We start from the raw sequence: 24,900 nt of genomic DNA, 5'->3' as shown, positions 1-24,900 counted from the left end.
TGTCTGTGAGGTGATAGATGACATGCATGGCATCGTCACTGCAAATGGGACTACAGCATGACACTTTCACCAGACATGTAGGCTGAGGTCTGTGGGGTCAGTGTCATCATGTGCATGCAGAGCTTCTGTGTGACCAGTGCACGGTGGCTCCTACCTGTCCCCTGTCAGAGGAAAGGGCTCATAAAATGAGCAGATTTAGTTTTACAACATGTATATGACAATAAAATGAGGGKTTTTTTAGATCAGTCAAATACCCAGCAAACTTTTAAGTCCTTCTCTGCCATAGGCAAAGCTAAAGGCCTTCTTCTTCCAAAGGCTCCCAACTAGAGTAAGATTCAGTTTGTCTCTCTCTTTCTTTGACGTAGTGGAAATTTAATTGCTCTGTAAAAACTGAACAGCTTCAATAGAAGGACTGATAAAGGCATTGGAGTTTTGCTTCTAGAAGGTCTGTGTTTTTTTTCTAAAAAACTGGAATACATCTGGGTTCTGATGAGATTATGGCTGCAAAATTCATGGAGTGAATCAAATTATTTGATTTAAGCTTTGAAAGGAATGCAACATCTATATTTCTCCTCTTCAGTGCAGTTCCACTGGCCTCAGTGACATTTGCTATAATGCCTCAAAGAAAAATTTTATGACTAGGCATGTCTGTCAAGCAGTGTATTTTATGTTCTTTATGCAATGTATTCTGCCCTTGGATCTGTGCAGGTGAAATGCAGTGGTGTTTATAGGTCCTGTTATTTTTCAAGTGAGCTCCATTTGCCCATACATACTTCATTAAGGCTGAGTCCTGATAGTGCAGGCTGAATCCTAGTAGTTCAATCTTCTGATCGTTCCTGAGCAATCTGCCTTAACAGCAATACAGCAAAACCAGGAAAAACAGTTTTTCGCAATTAAGAGTTTTTTAATAATTCTGGCTTTGCAAGGCCTAAAACAAAACCAGAACATTCTTCGAAATAGTCTATTTTAACCAAAAGAAAAAAAAAAAAAAAAGAAAAAAAAGAAAAAAAAAGAAGAAAAAGATGAGGGAAGATCTGCTTCAACCTTTTTACTGAAGGCTTTACTCACACAAAGCTTCCTCTGACATTACTTAAATTAGATTTTGTTGGAATTGAACAGAGACATGGATCTGGAATTGGTCCTGAAATTATATAGCAATATTGTGCCTGGTTTTCTACTCTTCTCTCACTTCACCTCCCTGTCAACACCAGTGAGGGGGAGTAGGGAATTAAGACCAATAATTTTGGAAACATTACTTTCCACATTTAAGCTGAACACCTGAAATTTTTGAATGGAAATAAACAACAAAATAAAGATTACAAGTGAAATGGTGGAAACAAAGAATTACTCAAGTATAATTTACCTTTGAAGATTTCTTATTTGAAATACAAATAAGAACAAATGGCAGAAAAGCCCAGCAACATTTCAGAATGGTTACTGAGGAAGAAAAAGTAGCATAAAAACAGTTAGCARACTGTCCATATAATTAATCTATAACAGTTTTAATAGATTTTGTGTAATACGTTAAAATCTATTTTAAATATATATTAGCAAATTATCCATAATTTTATTTAAAATTCTGTAAAGTGCTCATTCAGTTAATGATCACAAAACTCAGTTGTAGCAAGACAAACTAGCTGGAGCCTATTCTGCAACAACATCAATGGACAGCCTAGCTTTCATTTGCAAAGAGAAAAGAAAAGCGTAACTTTACTCACAGCCCATATTATAATACCAGAAATTGCATTTTTTTCTTTAAGAAATATATCCTTTAGTATATTAAAAAAATAAGTTTAATAAAGCCTGTGCTTAAAACTGCCAAAGTACTGTATGAAAAAAAAATTCACATTTGATACCATTTCAACCCTGCTTTTCATCCACAGGATAATGTGAGGAATTTATGATGTTATTGGGAGGTCTCTTGAAACACAGMTGATTTTCCTAAGCTATCAGAGCTTCTCCCACAGGTGAAATTTTCAGCGCATGCACACTGGTTGTCATGGCAGCTGCTGACCATCACACACCACTAACCTTTTCATTCCTTGGGACAATACCTCCCTTGGAGGTGTCATCTAAATGATGTGTTCCTATCGTAACTGTCGAGTAATCCTTAGCCATCATTTTGGCCTCTATTTTCAGACTCTTCATTTGTGCTAGCTGGAGCTGGCTGGAATTGTATGCAAGTGCTGGGATAGTGTTCACTAAAATCAGCTGGAAAGGTTTCTTCTCCTCCTTGTAGCGACACTGAATGTAACGGGAGAAAGCTGAGCGGTAGGTTTTGTTGAACAGCGTGTATACAAGTGGGTTGACACCTGAGGAAAGGTAGCCAATCCAAACAAATATGTTCAGTAATCCTCCAATGACATCTTCTTTGCATGACTCCTTGCAAGTAACCGCCATCACATTGGTGATGAAAAATGGGCACCACATCACAACAAACAGAAAAAAGACAATGCCAAGAACCTTGGAAGCCTTCTGTTCATTGCTGATGGATTGCATGGTTCTCCTTCCCGAAGTCCCCGTATCTCTGTTCAAGGAGCGCTGAAAGAGTTTCTCTGAGGACAGGGAACTCTGAGGGAGGAAGCTGAATGAAGCAAACTTGGTCTTAGGGCCAATGTCATTCACGCATAGCATAGCTTCCTTCTGCAGTGTTTTGATAGTTAAGAAGTAAGTGACTACCATAATAGTTAGAGGGATGAAGAATGCCACAAAAGAGCCTATTAGAACAAAATTTTCATCTGCAAGTAAGCAGATGTCTTTCTTAAAAATGTCTTTCTTAAATACTTTGGAGTCATCTTGTAGTCCTAGGACTGGTATAGGCATGGAGATACCTGAAGGTGGAGGAGAGAAAGAAAAGGTTAAACACAATTAATGAAAAACACTTCCAGACTCCAAGAAAAAAAAATAAACAAACATCTCCTTGTGTTCTACTTGTGGCTTAGGTAATCTTAGTTATACCTTAGCTTACCTCAATCATGGTAGAACACATTTGYTTCCGTCCAACTGTTCTATGACACCTGGTAGCCATAAAAGTATATGTTCTTGGATCTTGGACTCCTTGTAATGGTCTTCTTGGTCCCTCCCACCTTGGCAAGGCTTTTATGAACTATGACCAAGATCACATTATGTATTTCTTTTCTGGAGCTACTTAAGAATGAGCTTGGACTGTTTTTCAGTAGAGGATTAAAAGTATTCTGGGTTCTGAATAGGCTAGGAAATACTGATTTTAGGAGAAAGGATAATTTTTTATTGTAGGTCTAAGAATAATCTTTCATTGTGTCTTTCTCTTTTCTTGCTGTAATCTCCATAGAGCCAACACAGGCTAAATGCTAACAAAACCCAACTTCCCATGTGATAATGGCCAAATGAACWATGGGGACAAATGAAGTGCTGAGAAATACTGATATAAGGCAGCCTGAGATGTGGTTTGTCCTGCAGTACTGCAAAGGTCCTTTCACTGTATTTCCAACTGCTAGAGGTTGCCTTCTCTATGCACAGCCATTCAAAATTTGTTTTCTCCTGGAGCATGTGCTTCATCCTTGCCTTGTCATGGATGGCAAGGCAAGGTGATGAAGTCCAGTTTCCTAGAACTGCTCTGTCTGATTCATGCCTATTCAGCCATTTCCTCAGGGATTTCTGCAAATGCTGCTAGAGTCTGGGCAAAATCAAACAGCTGCTGTTTCTTTGGTTGTTGGTTTTGGGGGTTTTTCAGCATTTGTTTCTTCCCCTCCAAATGGATGCTGTCCCTCCAACAGGGGCAGTGTTCAGATAATGAAAGAAATGATGTGCTGCGAAGACAGAAAAAGTGAAGTTGTGAAGCAGGGGGTGATAATGCAGCCCTGTTTGGGTAAAGCAGCTAGGAGTCTGACTCCTGTGGAAGGTCAGGATAATCTGGGGTCTTCAGTCCTATTTGCATTTTTGAACAGAAATCCCAGTTGCTGTATTTTGCTTATGAGAAAGAAATAAAATTAACTAGAGAAGAATTTCTTACAAGATGAGGAGCATGCTGTGCCCTACTTCGTTCAGTGTATGCCCAAGAATGTCCTTACTAGTTCACAGAGAGTCCTGAAACATCAGCATTTCAATGGTACCTTCCTCTACCTCTCTCTTTCTTTCCCTTCTTCCTTCTCTGCTGCTTAGACTGGGAGCCCTTTAAAAGCATAACCTGTTTCTTCATTTCACACATATCCAGTGCCCAGCATAACAGCTCCAGTCCTAGAGGAAGGCTGTGGAGTACAGGCTCAATAACAAACAATAATAATAACAACAGTAATAACAATATTAGATTATTATTCTGTTCAACTGTTTCATTCTTTTGTTATTCTGGAGCTTATACAAAGACCTTTTTTTCTAAGAACACTGTACTTCATTTTGTCTTTGCAACTTTGAACTGAGTCATGGCATTGCCTCAGGCCAGTTTAGAAAAGTGCTGTTCTTATCTGCCCAGGGCAGAAGCTGGTGGGGAGCCTGTGGTCTTACTCTTTCTGTTTCTCCTGCACAAGCTCTAAATGCTTGAACTTGGGCTAAGAGAAACCATTGAGTGAGATGCAACCTCATGCAATGTGTGGCTCCCCCTGAGTTGAGCTGATGGAAACCTCCATTGACTCCAGGAAAGTTGCTGGCTAAAAAAGTCCGAGTCAGTCTCACTCACAGCATGGAGGAAGAGCCAGACTGTCCAGCTGTGGCTGAGTAATCTGGGGTGCTGAACATCTCCAGGGAAATGAGGAATGCTTTGAAGTTCCTTTTTTTTCCTGATGAGTTGAAGGGGTGCTGAAGGCATCCAGCACCTCCCAGCATTATACTTCAGCTGCATGAAGACACAGCATTAGTCAGAGCAATACCACAAGTTTTCCATCTCCTTTTGCCCTGTGTTGAAAACTGTGAGACTTTTTTCATTTAATTCAAAAGCCTAGTGTGAGCTACAGAGATAAAATAAACAAAGGTATTGACAGAGTAAAAAGATGCTTTTCATTACTACCTTATGTTTGAGCTGCACGAGGAGGCATGGGAGCAGAGGCAACAGCACTAGAAAGAGGAAAATTTTAGCATAATTGCACACTTTTCAAGTAAAGGGCCAAAGTCTGTTACAACTTCTCACCTGAAACAAGAGCAATTCTCCAACCGCTCTTTTTTGTGCTTAGCAGCTTCTGGAGGCTGGCATCTAAATCCAGATTCTGGCTTTAAAAAATAGAAACGGGCTTCAGCATGTAGCAGAAGTTCCCACATTTCTTTGTCATTCCTTCAAGAAGCACAAAAGTGCTGTACCCAGCAGAGCTATAGCAGGCACTGCTAATCATGTAAGTTTTTCTGAGGGAACATTCAGGGCATTTTCCCCCTACAGCCACAGGGAAATGGCCAGTATACAGTTTGAAAACAGCAGATACCACGCTTTGCTGGGCAAAGAACACTGATAGCTGTGGTCTGCTTTTTGCATAACGCCAGTTCAGCTGATGCAGGGCATCCCACAAATTATAGTCCTGCATAGAATAAATCAATATCCAGCCCAATTTTCTCTTTTCATATCTCTACAGGGGCTAAACTTACTACTCCCTTCCTGAGAAGAACAGGGTTTGTCCCAGGCCAAACTGGCTTCTGGCTTCTACAGCATAAGTATGGCAAATTCCATGAGGACACAGGGACAAATTCAAAGGCAGTCACATTTAAACTGGAAGTAAAGGAGCTTCCATGTGCTACTCCCATCCACTATTTTGATGGGATTCTTAGGAAGCATCACGAATTGCCAAGGATATCTCCCGCATGTCACTCACCATAACAAAAAGTCCTGGTCTAAAGTTGCATTAGCATTATTGCACTGACTGAATTAATTCTTTAAAAGTTGAAGCTGAACAACCTATTTCACTTTGATGCTTCAGATGTATAATTCCTTGCTGGTGTACTTGTCCTTGCTTTCCAGCTCCCTGCTCTTGGTGACTGGATGTTTGAGAAGACACACATGGTGCCTGTGCATTCAAACATCACAAGGAGAGAATCAGCTTCATAAGAAAGGATCACACAGAGCTGCCAGGTAGGGACAAACAGGTATTTGGGAAATGAAGCATGTACAAACAGTAGATCCGGAGGTAACAACCTGGAAGGGCTGTAACAAAACAACTATTCCACATCCTGCCCATTCCATGCTCCCAATAGCTCAAGGTCAGTCTGGAAAAAATCTTATCCCCTGTGGGCTTTTTTATGGTTTATCTTTCTTGGCTTTCGAAAAAAATAAACTGAGGTGCGAGGAAGCATTCAGCAAAGAATAGGAGCATCCATTCAAACACTCAGGGTACATTAGCCACTCCATTTCCAGTTGACATTCCCACTTAGTACATTTTCCCTTGTGGACAAGTCCTAAATATTACATTGCTCTGGTACAAGGTGGTTTATTTATATGTCTTGATTTATACACACGTCTGTTTCAAACTGTGGATTTTAATAAACCACACAACAGATCCCAAACAATAAAGATGASTAATAAATTCTGCATTAAACTTCAAGCATTTAAGCACAGTTTCAGAATGACAAAAGRCTCTTGAAAACACCAAAGTTTAAGAAGTAAAGCAATGGCATCCTTCTTTTCGTTCTCTCGAAGAGCCTGGGAAAATTGACAAAGGTTGATAAAGTGGTTCACATTGCTGGCTTCAGAGGTATTCAACTGCTATAAAACGACTTYACCTGGACAGGTAAACTGGATTTGCAGCTGCCTTGAGCTGCTGAGACTATCAATAAATCAAAGCCATAATATACAATGTGTGTGCAGGGTGGCACACTTGGATTAGCTGGGGTGAAGACAAGGAGTGGAGAGTGAAGTGATAAGGGCAAGGTTCCTTCTGTGAAGTCTCTTTCAAGCAAAAACTGTCAGAGACATGCTTTCACCTGGCATATATCCATTTCAGTTGTGTCTAATACAAATGAGCATTACCCTGTGCGTTGATAAATGTCTAGAGGTTAGGAACTATCTTTTAGAAATGTCATTACAGTTTCTCAACAAAATTTGGCACCTTTGTTCACTTTCTCCTGAAAAACAAAACCCCTCCCCATCTCAGGTTTTAGCAGCCACCTTGATTCAGACATACCAGGTTGTTGTGGTAGATGAAACCACCCCAGAAAATGCTGAAGGGTTGGACAGCCCTGGGATAGCTAGCACACAATGGTGGAAATAATTTGATAACCCCCCTGGGAATGAAATGGTTCTTGCCATGAATATGTAAATCCTGATGCCCTGGGTGGATTTGATGTGACCTCTCTCTCTGCCTACCCTTTCCCCCCCATTGGTTGTTGTATTCGCTTTACCTTCTCTCTCCGCCCAGCTTCTCCAGTAACTGGCCCTGAGGGATATATCTGTGAGCAGGTAACCCTGCGGCTCTCTCTTTCGCCTCTGGTCCCTTCGGGAATAAACTCCTGGAATAAGCCATGCGACTGAGCCTTCTGTGTCTTGGTCACTGGTAATGTATGGACTACTAGTCCACTGGGGAAGGTGTGTTGCTAATCATAAGCCCAGGCGTGGGTTTTACTCCTGCACAGCACCAAGAAGTGCTGGCCAAAGCGATCTCAATAGCAGGAGATGCTTGCGGTACACGCAGAGAGATGAGACCCCCTGCATACACCCCAGCTCATGAAACCAGATCACAGGCCAGCTTATGGGCCACTGCACAGAGAGGTGCTGTGACATGGGGGACCTCTGAGAGGATTGCTGTTTAAGAGGGCCAGTGACTCCCTCAAGCAGCTCAATATAGCAATATGATCTAATTTCTTTAGCAAAGCCCATGCTGGTATCTGGTGCCTTTTTGGACTCAGAGAATGTCCTCCTTTGGCACATCTACACATTCAAACAACAGCTGTCCACATATACTCGCCTGCTACATCCCAAGGCACACAATGCATACTCTCAGTTTCATGTATTAATTTTCCTTGTTGCACACTGCCATCACATTATTTTCAATATTTTTGACTTAATTAACCACACAAAATAATATTTATGCCTTTGGGCTGCTGAGGTACTCTGTGTGGATGTTTGCTCAAGGAACACAAGTCACAGTGAGCCAGTTGTGGCAGGGGGACCATGGACCACGTCCTTCTTTGAGTATCAGGGACGAAAATATGTCTGGACCTTATATGAGGAGCTGGAATTTAGTAATGGCTACTTCCACTTAAAAATCTGCAGAGAAGCTGCTCAGTCTGGCTTCGTGCCTCTGCTTGGCATTTGAGACTCACCATTACTGTTATTACATCACCACATTTAATTGTTATATCATTACATCGTTGTTTCCTCAGACCTGCAAACACCAAGCTGCTCTCTATATGCATTTGAAAATGGTTTCCCCCCATCAACTCCTTTCCAGTCATGGCAAAAACCTTTCACTGTTACAATTTTGTTGCTGCCAGAATACTGCCAGCCGTATTTCCAATATATGCAGGTTGCTGATGGGCGCAGAATCAGAAATTTCCACCTGGGAAATTTGAGGGGATGTTGAAAACCTCTGTGTGGATTGGAAAACATCATTTGAGGCTGCATCTAGTTAGCATGAATGTCAAAAAGCTTCCACCTTCTTTAGTCAGTGTGGCAGTGTCCCCAAAGTCCTGTGCTAGAATTTCTCCWCGCATGTGAGACCAGCAGAGAACTCTTCCCTAGTGGTAGGTACATGTGTTGGCGGAGGCAGAAGTGGATGAGGAGCTTTCTCTCACAAATCCCCATATAATACTTGTTTTCAGATGGATTTCCTCAAGAGCTAAGTGAGTTACAGTGCTTCAGGAACATTGTCTCCTTTCAGCATCCCAAGAGGCTGTACTCACAGGACTGGAATCAGAGTAGGTCCCGGCATTTTCCTTATCACTGCTGTTAGACTAAATTTAGGTTTTTATGCAAATTTAGTTTTTTATTCACTGAGCTGGTTTGCTGTATCATTCCCTTGGAACAATTTATTTGGTCACACATGTTCTATTTAATACAACCGAAAGGAAAAATAATTTATATTTAATGTTGGGGGGGGGGGGTGCCAAGTAACAGATTATTCTATTAATTTTGAAATGGCTTTGTTCTTGACAGCTCCAAAAGTCTGTACAGAAACATATTATTTAACCTAGTAGGAGATACATTCCATTTTTTCTGTGTGAGAAAATGATTGTAAATGATAATTTATGCCATAAATCATCTATTTCACTTTAGAAAAACAAAATCAGAGAAATCTGTTTTTCCTAATATGTTTCTCATTTATGTCCTCAGTCCTGAAGCCTATTTCTTACAAGAACAGAGATATGTGTCTCCAAATTAATTTCTAGAACTGTGACAATAAATTAAATACAAACAGGATTAGAGGAGAATTACAGGGAGGTCAGTGCAAGAAATGGAGTACATGTGCTCCTTTTTGACCCAGCTGTTTAGAAACCCCAGGCTCCAGAGTGGACTGAGTTATGAGAGAGGAAGCCACTGATGGAGTCGCTTTCTGCTTTGGTATAATCCTCAAAATGTGCGCACAGCCCTATTTTCTAAAGGCAGCAAGAATCCAAGAGTGGGAAGCAGTTTTTGGCTTTTGGCTTTATGTGCTTTTCCAGCCTATGCACTCCTTAAATTTTCTTTGCTAGTTTTGCTGTGGGACTTGTTTACACTTCAGTTCTTTTAATTTTCTTGTTGGATTTTTCAGGCTTTCTACTTCTGCATAGTAAATTCCAATGGAGCCTCTTCCCCAATACAGTCCTTGCTTTTCAGCTAGTGACATTATTTTTGATTTGAGCAGAGGCTTCTTCCAAGGTGTTTATTGGCTTCTCACAGAGATCTCCAATTGAGTGAAGTTGTTATCTCTCTAAGATGGTTACCCAGTCACTAAAGGGAGTAACAGAAGCATGTAGAAGCCTACACTTATCAAACAGCTAGAAATAAAAAAAGGTTTATAAATTCCCTAAAGAAATTTATGTTGAARAAGGATTTAGGGACTTCAGATGACGCCATTCATGTGTACAGCAGGGAGCAATGGTATTTAGACACCGGTAGTTTCAACTGAACAAACTCAAAGAGGAAGTTTTGCTGTTGTAACCAATCCCTCTAAATCTGGTGCTAGCACAGGTTGGCATATGCTACCTTCACTGTCTGCTGACTGCAGTGGGCAGAGGGGAGGCTTCCAAGGGGTAAGAAATTGCTGGACAAAACTGTGCTGCCTGCTCTATTTTCTCATAAGCAGGGAGGCAGTCACACATCCTAAAGATARTCTTCATATCTCATTTTAATATAATGTTTAAAGTTTATTTCTTAATGTGCTTGTAGTTATTCCCAGGTAATGATCTCCTTGACCTGTGACTGCACATTGCCTTATTTTGATTGAAACTCTCAAGTGGTTCTACCTTTGTAAAGTAAAAGTTTTCTTGCTTAGATTTAGCACACCTTCTGTAAGGGACACCTGTGGGTAAAACCTTCWCTTGTAGGGCAAGCAAACACAAAAATTACATGGAAACCTCAAAAAATGGAAAGACTTTATCAATTTATACAGAAATATTCTTGTAGATAACATGTACTTACATTCAATCTACTGCTAATTTACTAAGCATTTATATCTACTGAGGCACACAACTTTATCTAGATAAGTTAGAAATGCTAAACTGCCCAGTAAATAACATTTTTTACAATATGGCTAAAGGACAAAATAATGTGTACCACATGCCATACTCTATCAGGTCTCCCATGGATTTGACGAAACTCCTTTTTACTGTGCTTGGTTAGACCTCATGGTCTAATTATGAATAAGTGATGTTAAACCTGGAGAAAGACATCAAAAGGTCCCAGCCCTACATGTGGGCCAACATTTAGACAAAAATTAAATGTCGTTGCCTTGTGTAGATTACTGTGTAAATACACAGTAATGCAAGACATTATAAATGCATCTACAGCAAAGAAGAGTGAGACAAGAAGATGTCTGGGCCTGCTTTTGCAGCAGAAGGTCAGACAGAGCTGTKCAGCTCCAGGATGTCTAGAAGGTTAAATCCAATTATAGGGAGAGTCTAAAATTCCTTTTCCTCTTTACTGGTCCAGAGGAACCCACTCAACCTGATACCTGGTAAGGAGCATGCTATCACGCTATGTACAGTCAACTGTGTACAGCATGAAAGCGCCATCCCTCCATTCCCCATGTGAAAAATCAGTCCATCCTAAAGATGAGATAAAGAAACATTCAGGGGACYGATTTGGCAATGTTTTTGCACCGCYACATCACATCTGAAATGAAGTTACTTCTCTTGCAGTCTGGTCTTTGTTACATTGAGACTTAGGACTGTCCCCAAGCCTGGAAAGAGTGGATAGTAAGGTGGTATCTGGCTAAGCATGGGCAGGAAGCTGAGGAAACAGCTTTCTGGGGGATTGTGGTTGAACAGGGCCCAAGTCCAAGAGGRACAGCAGCTACAATTCTGCTGCCATTTGGGAGATGGAGGGGAGCTGGGAATGATGTTCTCCTCCAGGGGACAAAGGCTAATAACAGTAGTATAACCCCTTCACCCATGGTAACTACAAGTCATGAAAAGTGACTAGCCTTACAATAAGGAGCTTAATATTTAGTCTGAAAATTTGCAAGGGGTTCCACAGTCTCCAGCCTATCTCTGTGCAGAGGGACAAGGTTCTCCTCATTCCATTTAAGGCTGCTACTTCTGTGGCTGAGCAAAATGCAACAGAGCACATCAAACATTCTTTTTCTTCATGCATACTCAATAATGTTTATATTGCATTGGTGTTTTTAAGTTCTGGGTAGCAAMGGTTTGGTTTTTACTCAAAAGAAGTTACAAATTTATGGTTGTCACTGGCCTAGGTAAATATGTTAATTTGCAAAGGAAAAGAGCCTCTGTTTGGGATCAGCTCCAGCCACCTGTGATATCCCTTCTGTTTCACATAGGACCTTTTTGTATTCCATGTCAGATAGCCTCGCATTGTTCACTGTTCAGGCCCCTAGGAGAGCAGATTTGGAGATAATAATGCTTTGAGAAGAAGGAAACACCATACCTTTGTTACAGGATCTTCCTAGACCACACATTATCAGTTTGTCTTTTTAGTTATGAAACTCCTAAAGGATCCTCAGGGCTAATTTATTATGTGCTATACATGCTTCATATACAGTAATGCTTAAAAAAATACTTATAGCAGCAATAAGCTAAAAATTATGGTAAGATCCTAGATATTCCCCTACCGTAAGCAAATAATTTGATGCCTCCTAGAGCAGTCTTAAGTGACAAGATCCCCTAATATCCCAGCTTTTATATCTGTATCTTTTAATTATTTCATGGTGTGATTTGTTGAATGCTGACAATTTACTTAACTTTGCCTTAATCCTTCACTGAACTGAACAGAGATTTGTGTTCGTATTTCTGAGATTTCTTCAGCAGTGTTACTTGACCTCATTGTGTAGTTTAAAAGGAGACTGAATGTAGCTATCAGAATCAGCTATTATTTTACAATAATTTCACACTTCATAATCAGTTATTATTTTACAATAATTTCACATTTTATCTGAAGGGCACAGATAACAAAAACTGTAGTTCTTCTGGATTTTCCAGACCTCAGACCATGTCCCAGTTGTTTCTCCATGACTTCTTTTGTGGTTGCTTGCAGAAGATGCTTAATAAGCAAATGGAAAGTTTCTGACTGGTTACACAAGGAGACTGCAGCAATGGATGGACAGTTATGAGGACAGATGTCCTGATGAGATGGTGTCATGGTTTTGCTTGGTCCAGTTTTTGGTGGTGGGGGATGGGGATCAAGAAACCACAAAGATGGCTGCTGTGAGAAGTCCTGGGGGTGTCTCCTTCTTCTTCTTCTGCAGCAAAGAGAGCCCTGCCCCCCTCCTGTGTTTCAGAGCCAACCCATCATTGGTTCTGAGGTTGATGGACAGGTTGACCATCAGGCCTGGGCCAATTACACAGGATAGTTACACCTCTGTGATGACATACTTTGTAGTATTTAAGAAAGAATTCATAACAAGATAGATGCGGCCRCCATGTTTAGGTTAATTGATAGCATGTAGTTTTAGTATCTTGCACTGGAAAAAAACAGAGCAGGAGGGTGAGGAGATGTAAGAAGAAAAATGGAGACACCTCAAGATCACAGAACAGTAAGGAGAAACTGTGCCCTTGCTGTGGTTCTCGGACAAGCTGGAGGAGATAAGTTGTTCTTGAAAAGGACTATTCCCATCATATTGAGAGACACCTGTATAGAGAAGTAAAGCGACCTTGCTGTGAGAGAAAAAACCCTGGCCTTTTGAGGACCGGACTGTTTTTGATTATGAAGCCAAGAAATAGAGAAGAGGTTTGCTCCCCCCACGAAGTTTTGATGTAGAAGAAGCTGTGTTTGGTGTTCTGCCAGGAGGTTTGTGATAATCGGACTCACGTCGCTGAAAAAAACAACATGGGCTTTGAAGGACATTTCTTTTCTTTTCTCCTGCGAGGTAAAGAAGTTCCTTTCTGCTATTAGCAGTTTTACACTGACTGTTTCTCAGAAAAGGACACATCCCACAGCTGGAGCTGTAAGAATGTTGTATCCTACAATGCCTGGACAACAGCTGAGTGTTTTGATCTGTGTTAGACTTTCATTCTCCTGCCCCCGTGTGTGTGAGGGACAACATGGGAGGGGTGGAGATGGGGGGACTTGGAAGAAGAGATGGGTCCCTGGGAAAGTGTAACAGGTGTCTTAAATTGTCCATTTTATTTTTCTTCTCTTTGTAAATATCCCTATCTTTGTTTTCACCCAGTGCCATTCTTAGTAGTGTGTAGTAATAAATCTATCTTGCAACTTAAGTTATGCAGCCTGTCTGACTCTTTGTGGAGTACATAGGTATCTTTCTTCCAATTATGTTTATCTCAAAGCCATAAATTTTCGTGTTAATTGGGTTTTTTCGCTCTCCCTTCTCCCTCTTCGGTGGGGGGGAAAGGAGGGAACGTCGTGGGCACAGTTCAAACCACGACAGATGGATAATTGGGAAGGAAAAACAGAATGAGAAACAGCTTAGAGAAATGCACAGGTCATCATCTGAATATGATGAGTCAGGATCCTGTGCTTTGTGTCTCACTGCCTACCCTGCAGCTAATTCCCTTCATCCTAACTGAACTCTGTTAAACCAGTCAATGCCCTGGTTACATTTATGAGATAACAAGGTTGAAGAAGAAATAAAAAGGGATCGTATCTGCCCATATTTCCCATATACTGGTGTCTGTGTGGGTGCTACAGCAGGATCCCTAAGCTTATCTTTCTGTTAAATGTCACAAAGCACCTTGAAAATTAAAAATAAATACATGAGCTGCCCTTGCAACAAGAAATGCAGGAGTGACTTCCTCATGTCCAGCAGTGGTAGGCAAGGCAGGGCTGGATTTAACTGGGAAACTTTCTGTCTAAAACTTCTGAGTATGTCTGTGCTTGTAAGGGGAAATTTACACTGCTCACTCAGTGCACCCGGGACCTAAAATCACACAGTTTTTCTCTCAGGATACTCACAGTTCAGCTCAGTTTACGATCCCAGCAATAGCGGTCAATTTGACATTTCAAAACTCAGATCAAATACAAAATTTGAAACAAGGGCTATGTTCTGCCAAAAGGAAATAAGTCTTCCCAGTGGGTGTGATTTACTTCCAACATAAAGGCAGAATTGAATACTGTGAAATGCACAGATTTCAATTTTGATCAGGCAGCAAATGTTACAGCCTGCATTGAGGACATCACAGGATTGAGGACATCACATTTTCCATCAATGRCCGTGAAGGACATCATAGGAAAAATCAATTGATAGGTGTTTCTAAATTTGTTGCAGGTAATTAGGAATATGTTGTCTCAGTTTTGACAAAATCCCTGACTTTTATTACCTGGGCTTCTTYTTAGAAAGGATGCCAATGGACCAGCCAGGTAATGTGTGGGGAAAGTTAGTTGCAGCTTGAGTGTTCAATAGTTTGCAATGTTCCTGCTGTTAAAATTAAATGTAAAATTGTTCAGAATGCAAAGTCAGGTCTTCAAAAGAAGAAATGGAAGCAGAGTGAATGACTAGATGGGAAAGAAGGTAGTGCAATAGATATTTCAAGTTTAGCTCCAGCACTTCCAAACTGAGGTGCTCAGCTTTAAATCTGTATTGTCAGAGTACACTTCAGTGTGTAATTATTTGCAATTTTATATATTTTGTCAGTATATTTCATGTTATAACAAATGGTCTTTTCCTATGCCAAGATATCCCTAAATTAAATTTGATTGAAATGGCAAATTATGTCATCTGGAAGAAGTGGATGTGTAGTAGATTCAGGACAGGGACTCCCAGCCTGCAGCTGATTGGCTGTTTATACCTTTTGAAAGCTGTAAAGGGATTTTCAAATGAAAGCTGTCCTTGACAGAAGGAAGACTGAGCCTAAGAAGGCCAAAGCTGTCAGCAAAAYAGAATCCAGAGGCACTGGTTGTCAAACTCTCCCAATCCCTGCGGCTTTCCTGACCCTTTGTAAGGCTGTAAGGCAGCAAAAGTCATGCACAGAAATTGCAGGCTGCCTGTGAAGGAGATGTAAGCCTCTGCATCAGCATAAAATGTCACACTGCCAAATTATCTGGGAGCTCAGCTACACTGGGCTTTATTTGTATACCTGGAGCTAACTTCACCCTGCACTTTGGAGAATGCTGCTTCACATGCTACAGTATTTCTCATTTGTGAAGCCTCAAAAGCAATGGTGAAATTGTAGTTATGTGGTGGGACGTATTTTAACAGCTTCATCCAGATCCATGTTGGGCCTTTTTTTCTGTATGAAAAGTCTGAATAAATCTAAGTTGTTAGTGACTGGGGAGTGCAGAGACTGCCTGAAGGCAATGAACAGATGTGTAGGCTGAGTGAGAAATGATAAGAGAAAACTCAGCTTATAGTGCTTGGGCTTCATCAGACTTCACATTACTTAGACCATTAACAGAGCAGAAATAAGTACTGAGGAATGGTATATATAAGGACTTAACATTCATGCCTGTAATTCTTTTATGTTGCCCCTTCAAGGAGGGAATGATGCACTATTGGCCTCTTGCAGAGCAATGCATTTGTTAGGCCCACTTAGGACTCAAAGGTATATTACATGTATTTTCCAGAACAGGCTCTATTAACAATGCTAAAAATTCCAGGTCTATTTGAAATTCTACTTTTTTTCTAGCGGTGGGAAATGCTTTGGCTTTTTACACCTGTTTTCAATAATGACTTCTGTGCTTTAAAACAAAATGGAAAAGATTTCAGGGTTAATGAGCTTTTCCTTCAACAGCTGCAAATAATCTAATAATCTAGCCACTGTGCGTACAGGATGATTTAAGAATTAAAGACATGATTAGAATCTGTTACAGTAATTAGAATCTATTTTAAACCAATTGCCTGTGGCATTACATGGTCTAGTGAAACAAAGGCTGCTGGCTAAATGCTCTTCTTCCACTAAATACAAAAACAAATGTTAGCACAATTTTTTTTTGACTGTGAAAATCAAGATTTCAAAAGTCAAGTGAATCAAACTATTTTTTTCTGCTATTTTTTAAATGCTTCATATGTCACTGAGGCCAATGGAAGGAAGATCACTGACTGCCTTTGGTTAAAATTCATTGAATATATATATTTGTGTATTTAGTGAATAAAAGGAAAATTACAAATTTAGTGAACAAAAGTGTAATTAATTAGGTATGCTAGGTATTATAATCTAGGTGGGCTGGGAAGCACTAGAAGAACTTCTTCAGGCCCCACAAATCATCTAGAACCCCTGACCCACAAATCAGCTAGAAGTATTTGCAGGAGTCAGTGAGCAGGTGTATAAAAGGTAATCCAGCTGATATTGCTGGGTCTCCAAAAAGTTCTGACAATACTGTTTTGTCAAAGGCTGTTAGTGAAATTAAATTCTAATGGCAATAGAAGATCCTCTTGTAGAAAAAGAACAGGTTGAAAGACAAGGGATAGGATTAAATGATTTGTTTCCATATTGAGAGTGGTAGAAGGCAGCTTCCGACTGCCCTGTGTGTTGTGTTCATCAGTGCCGCTCAGTTCAGCCTGAGCTTTTTCCATGGTCAATGGAACCGATTTAATGTGCTGCCAACACACAACTATTGGCTGTTTCTGCCCTTTTCCTCTGCTAAAATGAACCTGTACACAGGGGAACATAATATCTTTCATTTCTTTCTCTTGCTTTTTACACTCCATCTCATACATCAGGAGAGTTCACAGGTCACCAGCTCAGCTGCAAACTGTGGGAACATGGSGGAGTCAAAGGATATCTGTCTGAGGCTGGAGAGTAAAACCAGATCTGAATCTGTAAGTGAGATGGTAACCACACTGTGTGCTGTAGAGGGTATGKTGTGCCCAACACCAGTTCTGCTGGTGCCAGCTATCATAGAATGGCTTGGGTTGGAAAGGCCCTTCGAGATAATCTCATTCCAACTCCCCTTGGCCTACAGGTAGGCCAAGTTGCTCAGAGCAACCTTGCCTTGAGCACTGTCAGGGATGGAGCACCCRTAGTTTTTCTGGGCAACCTATGCCAGTGTCTCACTATCCTCACCTCACTCATCTCAGTGAGAGTTCTCACCCRTAGCTGTGTGAAAATGCAGAGTTAAATAATTTAGAGCTCTGTCACTCTTAACCAGCACTGAGAGGCTTGAGACTGGTAAATGTTACATGGAGCACCTCTTTGTTGAGAAAGCGTTTCCTATTAGTAAGTGATACAAAAAACACATTCAGAAATCCATTTCCTACATTTTCTTCGTTGGATGTAGCAGATAAGGAGGATAAGGTTTGATGATTGACTGACAGAAGGTTGCTTGGGCGATCTGGGATCTGTGAAGATTTCTTACAATGCTGGCATTTTTATTTATTCTGTTAATATAGCAATATAGCACAATATAAACTTGGTTCAGCCTGGCAGTGACTGGCTCATCTGTTTCTTATAGCTTCCTGTGTGTTTGCTTTCTTACCTGTCCTCTAAAGCACATCCCATTTGCCATTGCTTGTTGCCAGGATGGAAACCGACTGACCTTCCTTCAGCTGGTCTCCCCATGCCCTTTATTTCCATGAGACTTTCCATGAGCATCACTTCATTCCTGCCCACCTAAGTGTGCTTGCCTATGTTCATTTATACCCATTTAACCCTCTCACTCTTTTGGTGACACGTAATGTGTGGATGAGATGGAGTTTACATTCTAACCCTTCCTGTTTACCTGATATCCACTATTCCCTTGCACATGTCCTTATCTAGCTCCAGTAAAGCAGGACTGTCCTCTTGACTTATGCCACACTTCAGTGATTTCCAGTAAAATAACGAGTTGTATTTTTCAGAGTTATATAAATAGGGACCACGTTGCTATCACTATCACTTGCCATAATAATAGCAAGTAACATCTGTGACTCATCACTGTTAGAAGAAAGCTTMTCCAGAGAGCAGAAAAGGTGCTTTTACAATGGATATGTTAGCAGTTATTACTGCAAAGAAAAGCCATAACTTTTGAAACAGAATATCAAACTATCAAAGAAATAAACCCTTCTGCTACAGGACATAAACCATATTCTAACTAATAGGGCTAAAATAAGAATTTTTTTCTGGATTCGTTTTAATAGTGAGCTAGTTCAGATGCTCTGTCATTAAGCCCCTGACTGAGAAAAGATGATGAGCAGGGTGGACCCCTGAAATGGCCATTCTGATCTTTCTGTGAATTTGTGTTTAAAAGGGACAATAATTTCAYGCACACTAAGTGTAAGGCACAACACACAACATGTGTTTGTTTTGTAGACAAACACATTATGCASAGTTTTAAGGAATGCTTGACTTACATAGAGAAACACACTAAAAATACTTGCACTTAGCAGTGTCAAAAATTGGAAAAAAAGGACGGAGTAAGTAACGTATTTTAGACTGGATTAATCAAAATACGACTGTAGAAGAGTCAAGGAATGTTTCATCTAGTCTGAATGAAGACATCTACATTGGAGTTGCTATAGGCTTCCTTTGTAGTTGAGAGCTAGATATTTTCAGGGTGGGGTTCAACTGGCTTGTGCTAGACATCTACATGCGATCATGAATGCACCCCAGAGCCACACACTGTTGAACCCCATCAGGTTGTGGAGGATGCAGAACTTTCCTCCTGTTGAGCGAGGACTCCCACTATTTCTTCCTGTGCAGTGGAAGATACAGCTATTTTAAATCCTAACAGTCCTAAGCTGCTTTTTCTCAGACAATGGGCCAGGATCAAGAGGGAGGTCAGGAGATGATTTAGAGTGCCAGGCTGACAGCATGTTAGGCAACATCTCCTTTCCCTCCTCTTGGAAAAGGTAAGGGATCACAGTTACCACTTGCAGTAATTTGTATTAGCCAGGGAAGCGGCTGATTACCTTTGATTGCTGATAGCTCACATCTCTTCCCAGGCAAAAGAATGAATTTTTCCAGCCTCTGAATAAGTGAGCTGTCAATGCTCAAGGGTCTGCAAAACCACAAGAGCTGAAAGGAAACCATGGTTTCAAAACCACCGCAGGTGTGTGAGGAAATCCTTGATGGCATCAGACACCAGACTCTTCCAACTCCCATGCCATAAGACTGCTCTGGACATGCTGCCACCATGGGATTGAAAGATCAGTGTTCCTATGCCTAGTTTTGAGGCTCTGGGTTTTGCCAGTGCAAAAAGAGATTTATGCACTGGGTCATTCAGAGCACCTATTTTAGATTGTTACTCTGAGCTGTCCTCTGGAGAGACTCCTCTCATCCACACCGTACACAGTATCTGTTGTCTCTTAAATAGGATGCATAAATTCCCCAGCATACACACTTAGAAAGGCAGAGAAGATCTGCCCATGAGAAAAATCTCTAAGCAAATTACCCTAATACAAAATTAGGAACAACTGACTTACATAAAACAGGAAAAYACTTATTTTACTTGATGTATTTTTTTCTTTTCGGATGTTTAGGTAATGATGGATAATCAATATGGGAAATAAACACATTTTTAAAGCAAACTTGAATGCAGTCATGCTATCACTGATATATATTCTTTCAGTGCTGCTCAGTTTTCTTCCATTTCCCATTGTTGTTGTTGATTTCCATTGCATAATTACTACATTACAGCACTTCTTAGACTGTGGAAAACAAAATACTGCAGGCAGAGAATCAAGTTTTAGACTGCAGTATATATGTCAAATCCTCTCAAAAGCTGGAAATCTGCAATTACATGCTGAAATATTGCCTCACTTACCAACTGATATGGTCCAAACAGCAATTATTTTGGCAAAAGCCTTAGTTCTTGAGTTAAAGCGGCTGTGGTGGATGGGGTTTCGAATGGCAATGTAGCGATCCAGGGAGATGGCACAGAGGTGCATGATGGACGCAGTGGAGAAGAGCACATCCAAGTAGATCCAAACGGCACAGAGCTTTCTAGGGAGAGGCCATTCGTATCCTGTACAAGAGAAAGCTGGCATCAGCTAAAGATGTGGCAGATAGGTTTGGTTGTGACACATCTCAGTGCATATGTCTTTCTAGGATAGTAGTAAGTACTAAGTAGTAGTAAGTGATATATTTAGAAGCTGCCTGACACTGTTTTAAGAAAATATTTTTGTTTGCTTGCAGCCTTCTAACTGTAGCTTTTGGGGTTAACTTTGCTTTTTTTCCCAAGCTACAGGCAGCATATGTTTTTTTTCTTTTTAATTCTATTTGCATAATGCTAGTGCTTGATGCTATAATTAAACATTTTTGGCAGCAGATCTATGGAAAGAAAAGTAATTTTATCATTGTAAACCTGCAAGTTTCCAGTTTTGTTTCTGGACTTTTTATCCATGTATTTACTGCATTATCAACACCTGCTGATATGCAAAGCTGCCTTAATTATGAAAGTAAAACTTAAGATTTAATGGCAGCTAAAGAAAAAAATTATTTTGTTGCATATCAGTGATATTTATCTCACTTGTCTTTAGGCTTCTACCACATACCTAAATAAGGATATTCGCTCTGTCAGTACATATTGATAGACTCCTGCAGGGAATGTAATCCAAAGCAGATGCATTAATGTTTACCAATATCCAACCTACAGCTTCTTTGCTGCAAATTAAGCCCTTACTTTTTTCCTTGTTCTTTCCACTACCTGTGAAGATTAATTGATTACTTTCCTTTCTCGAAGCTGTTAGGAGATGGCTATCATGTCTTGCCTAGTTTTGTGGTTGTTTTTTTTTTTGTCTTCCAGTCTAAGAAAAGCCAAGTATTTTTTCTTACAGATCATGCTTTTAAAACTTTTGTGCTTCTTCTTTCTCTGCCCTGGAGTCTGTTTAATTTATCTGCATCTTGTATAACTTCACTGACTAAAACAGGACTTGGTACCCTTGCAAAGGCCTCCTGATTGTTAAGTGAAATAGTAGATTTCTTCATGGATCTTGAAGGGAAAGTCTTTGAAATTATAAGTGCCTTTTGTATGAAAATATCATGCTAATGAAGCACGTTTAGCTAATGATACATTTTGACAGCCAAATCTAGTTCAGCATTCTTGAAGCCTGACTTGTGAATTTCCTCAGCAAAAGTTGGTTTGCTTCTTTAACCTTGCAGTCATCACTGAATTGTTGTTGGTTTCAGACTTTTTCTTCAGGTGTCCAGATCCTCGTTGATGATTCTCATCCTGTCCCTCTGAGTGCTTGTAACCTTTCCCAGCTTGGTGCTTTTGGAAAGCTGTGTAAGCTCACACTCCACACACTGTACAGGTTGTTAGGAGCTGTACTGAGCAGACCCAGGCTAAGCAGAACCCTGCAGGACCCCCATTCAAAAGCCCTTCTATTCCTGCAGGGAACCACTAATAGCTTTCCTTGCAGCAAGTTTTGCAGTTATCAGGGCCCTTATCTTGTAGCGATTTAATTTAGTGCGTAATTACCCAAGCTGCCCGTGACGGTGTGGCACTGGGCAACGCCAAAGCTTGTACTGTGAATATGCTAGTATTTGGGGGAGTTCCTGTCTTCTTTGGAGATACAGTGCAAGATTTGCATCAGCAGGAATGGAGAGAGAGGCAGAGGAGGTAGGTCTGTGCCTAATTAAATTTATCTCAGTGAGCACTGAGGAGACTTATTCTTTGGTGCTCTTGGGTTGCTGTAAGATGAGCTGACCCCGACAAGCCATACAACATTTATGGATGTATTTTATAATGTTTTCTGGTCTTCTGTTGGGAAATCTGGTCCCTGGAGTATGTTATGTGCCTGGCTTTCGGGGCATGACTTTCCAGTAGCATCTCTCTGTCAGAYCAGGTCAGTTTGCACAGGGAAAACTGTTAAAGTATTTTACTTTTGCCAATATACAACTGTTCTCTTGCTTCAGGGACCTTTGGAACACATTTGTCCTATCCTTCTAGACTTCTTTGCTATAAACCAAAATGGGCCAGGGATAAAGCAGCATCTGCCAGATAAACTTCCTTAGAGACTACAAGTTCAAGAATGGAGAAAGTACATGAAAGCAGAAAACTCTGGATGCAATAAGATGTACCCTTAGGAAGATGTAGATAACATCCTCCAGGAAGCTTTCTGCTCTGTAGACACATTCACCTTGGCAGAATTTGCTGGGTGCCACCTTTTCCAGCAGACTCTAGGGCTGCTGGTTGGATGGACCCTGCCTGGCCCAAAGGGTACAGACCGGCACAGGCACGTGACTGGCATGGCTGGGCCCCTAAACCAGAATTGCCCACAGTAGCTATAAAGCTCTCAAGAAAATMATCTCTCTTTTGAGCAAAACAATCCCATACCCTCCAGGGGGCTGCAGAAGGGGTGGTGGAGCTGGAGCACACTTGTTCGCAGCCTTGGGGATGTCTCAGCAGAGCAAGTGTGTGCAAAGGCCTCCAGTTCAGGCTCAAGACTGTCAGCATAGATGATSTAGCTGAAGTTGAGCAGGTGAGGCCAAGAAAATGCTCCTGTGGGAGGTTTCCCTCCATGCCATCACTGGTCATCCTAGAGGTTGATGGTGCACCAAGATCGATCTCCTGGTACCTCTGTTCACCACCAGATGATTTTCCACCCCAAGTTATGCTGCCTTTGTTCCTGGTGTTGCAAAGGGAATAGCGGGAAGAGAGGAGGCAAAGCCAGCACAGCCCCTCCCCTCTGCCTTCGGGTGCCCTGCGTCTCCTGCACTCCGGCCGTCGCCAAGGAGGGCGCGCAGCCTTTCCCCGGGACGAGGGCTCCGGCTTCCCGGCGTGTGGGAAAGGCATCCAACTCCCCAACCCCCAGTTCCTTCCCGAGACACGGAATTCGGGCATCTCTTCCCTCGGCAGCGGAGCCTGGCCAGCAGGAGTCCCTGTTGCTTGTCTCACGCACGATTTAAATCTCACCCATCGGACAATTTCTGTTTCACGCTGTTCCTCCCGCCAAAGGTAATCGCACACTAATACGGTAAATCACAGCGTTGTAYCATCACTGATGCCAAATGCAGTTTGCAAATGCTACTGAGGGAGATCTGTGTAGAGATACCGCAAATGGAAAACAAACTTCCAGTTTTCTGGATTAAAACTCCCTTAGGTCACAGGCTCATGTCTGAGCCTTAACTGCTAAAATAATGCAGTAACAGAAATCTTTCCAAACAATCTCACTTTCCTTCTGACAGTGCCTAGCCTCTCTCTGAGCTGTAGCAAATCAGTTGTGGCACTGGAAGAGTCATTTCTGAAGTTTAGGGATAGTAACCACCTGACAAAATTGGTGCTGAATGCATAGGGCGCTGCTTTTCCCTGTGTGAGCTCTGGTGCAAATGATTTTGGTAAAAATGAGAAGAAAGATCTGCTATTAATCACCTTCAAGGGCATGAACTGTGAGTCATTATTAACTTAAATAACTTCTCTAAAGAAATTACAGCTTTGCATTTGTAAATGTTACTAAACAGGCAGAATTAAAGCCCATCCATTTCTTAACTCCCACAATATTTATTCCAGCATTTGCRGGTAAGTAGATTAATACTTACCCTAAGCAGAGTATTGGTGATAAGAAAATTATTTACATTTGTATTACTTCATTAAAATAATTGGGGGGCTGCCTACTTTGAATCTAAGAGTAGTAATTAGTGCTTCAGTGAATATTTGCAGAGCAAAGTAACTGGCAGGACCCTACATTGTCATTAGGAATATGAAAATTATGAGCCAGGGAAAACTGAAAGCAATAGAAAGAACAAAGCCTCTTCATATACACTTTGAGAMAATTCATGCGACAACCGGGTAATAAACTAATGTTCTGGACTCTGTTTAAAATGCTTGTAACTGGAAATGTTTTCCTAAAAGTAGGAAAAGATTTGAGTACTTCACCTGTTTCATCCATTAACCATTAACAAATATTTCAACTTATATACAGTGATAACAATTTTCTGTGGTAAGAAAATGAAATCATAATAACAAGATGTTATTGCATGCATCATTTAAGGTTTGTCAATATATGAAGTAGGTTACACAGCTGATACTCACCGTAGAGTATGGTTAACATCGACACAGGCATGACAAAGAAACCCAGTAGCATATCAGCTATAGCAAGTGACATTAGAAAATAGTTAGTGGCATTCTGTAGTTTTTTCTCCAGTGAAACAGCCATGATGACAAGAATATTTCCAGCAATGGTTAAAACAATYACTATCACTGTCAGCAAAGCCGGCCAGTTTTTCTGTGAAGGGCAGCATGGTGGAATCACATTACTTGCACATGAAATATTGGTTAGGTTGTCAGAGCTCACAGTCAAGTTGCAGAGATGTGATATATCAATTTCTCCAGCTCCATAAATATTTCTGCAAAGTCTTCTCTCATGATTTATTTGTATGAAGGAGTTTGCAGTTGGGTTCACAGAGCTCTCTTCATCACAAAGAACATCCATTGCTAAGTCCAAAACCACAGAGATAAATAGTGAAAACCAGGAAATTATCACCCTTTGTCACCATTGAGCATTATATTCCTCAGCTCTCCATGCCAGAATTTGAGGGAGCGCA

The 24,900-nt window shown here is 40.9% G+C and overlaps 1 protein-coding gene across 1 annotated transcript; it reads right to left on the bottom strand.

The window, feature by feature from the left end:
• Positions 1-1,507: 1,507 nt before the first annotated feature.
• On the bottom strand, positions 1,508-24,900 carry HTR2A (5-hydroxytryptamine receptor 2A). The gene is made up of 3 exons (XM_057381711.1): positions 24,389-24,900; positions 20,180-20,380; positions 1,508-2,831 (listed from the first exon to the last, which is right to left on the bottom strand). Exons 1-3 carry the CDS (start codon positions 24,786-24,788, stop codon positions 2,017-2,019), a joined length of 1,416 nt encoding a protein of 471 aa, XP_057237694.1. The 5' UTR covers positions 24,789-24,900; the 3' UTR covers positions 1,508-2,016.

This window comes from Malurus melanocephalus, unplaced genomic scaffold (genome assembly GCF_030028575.1).
Source record: "Malurus melanocephalus ecotype Western Australia unplaced genomic scaffold, MMel_1.1 scaffold_523, whole genome shotgun sequence".
Lineage (NCBI taxonomy): Eukaryota > Metazoa > Chordata > Aves > Passeriformes > Maluridae > Malurus > Malurus melanocephalus.
This window is presented reverse-complemented; position numbering and strand designations above follow the sequence as displayed.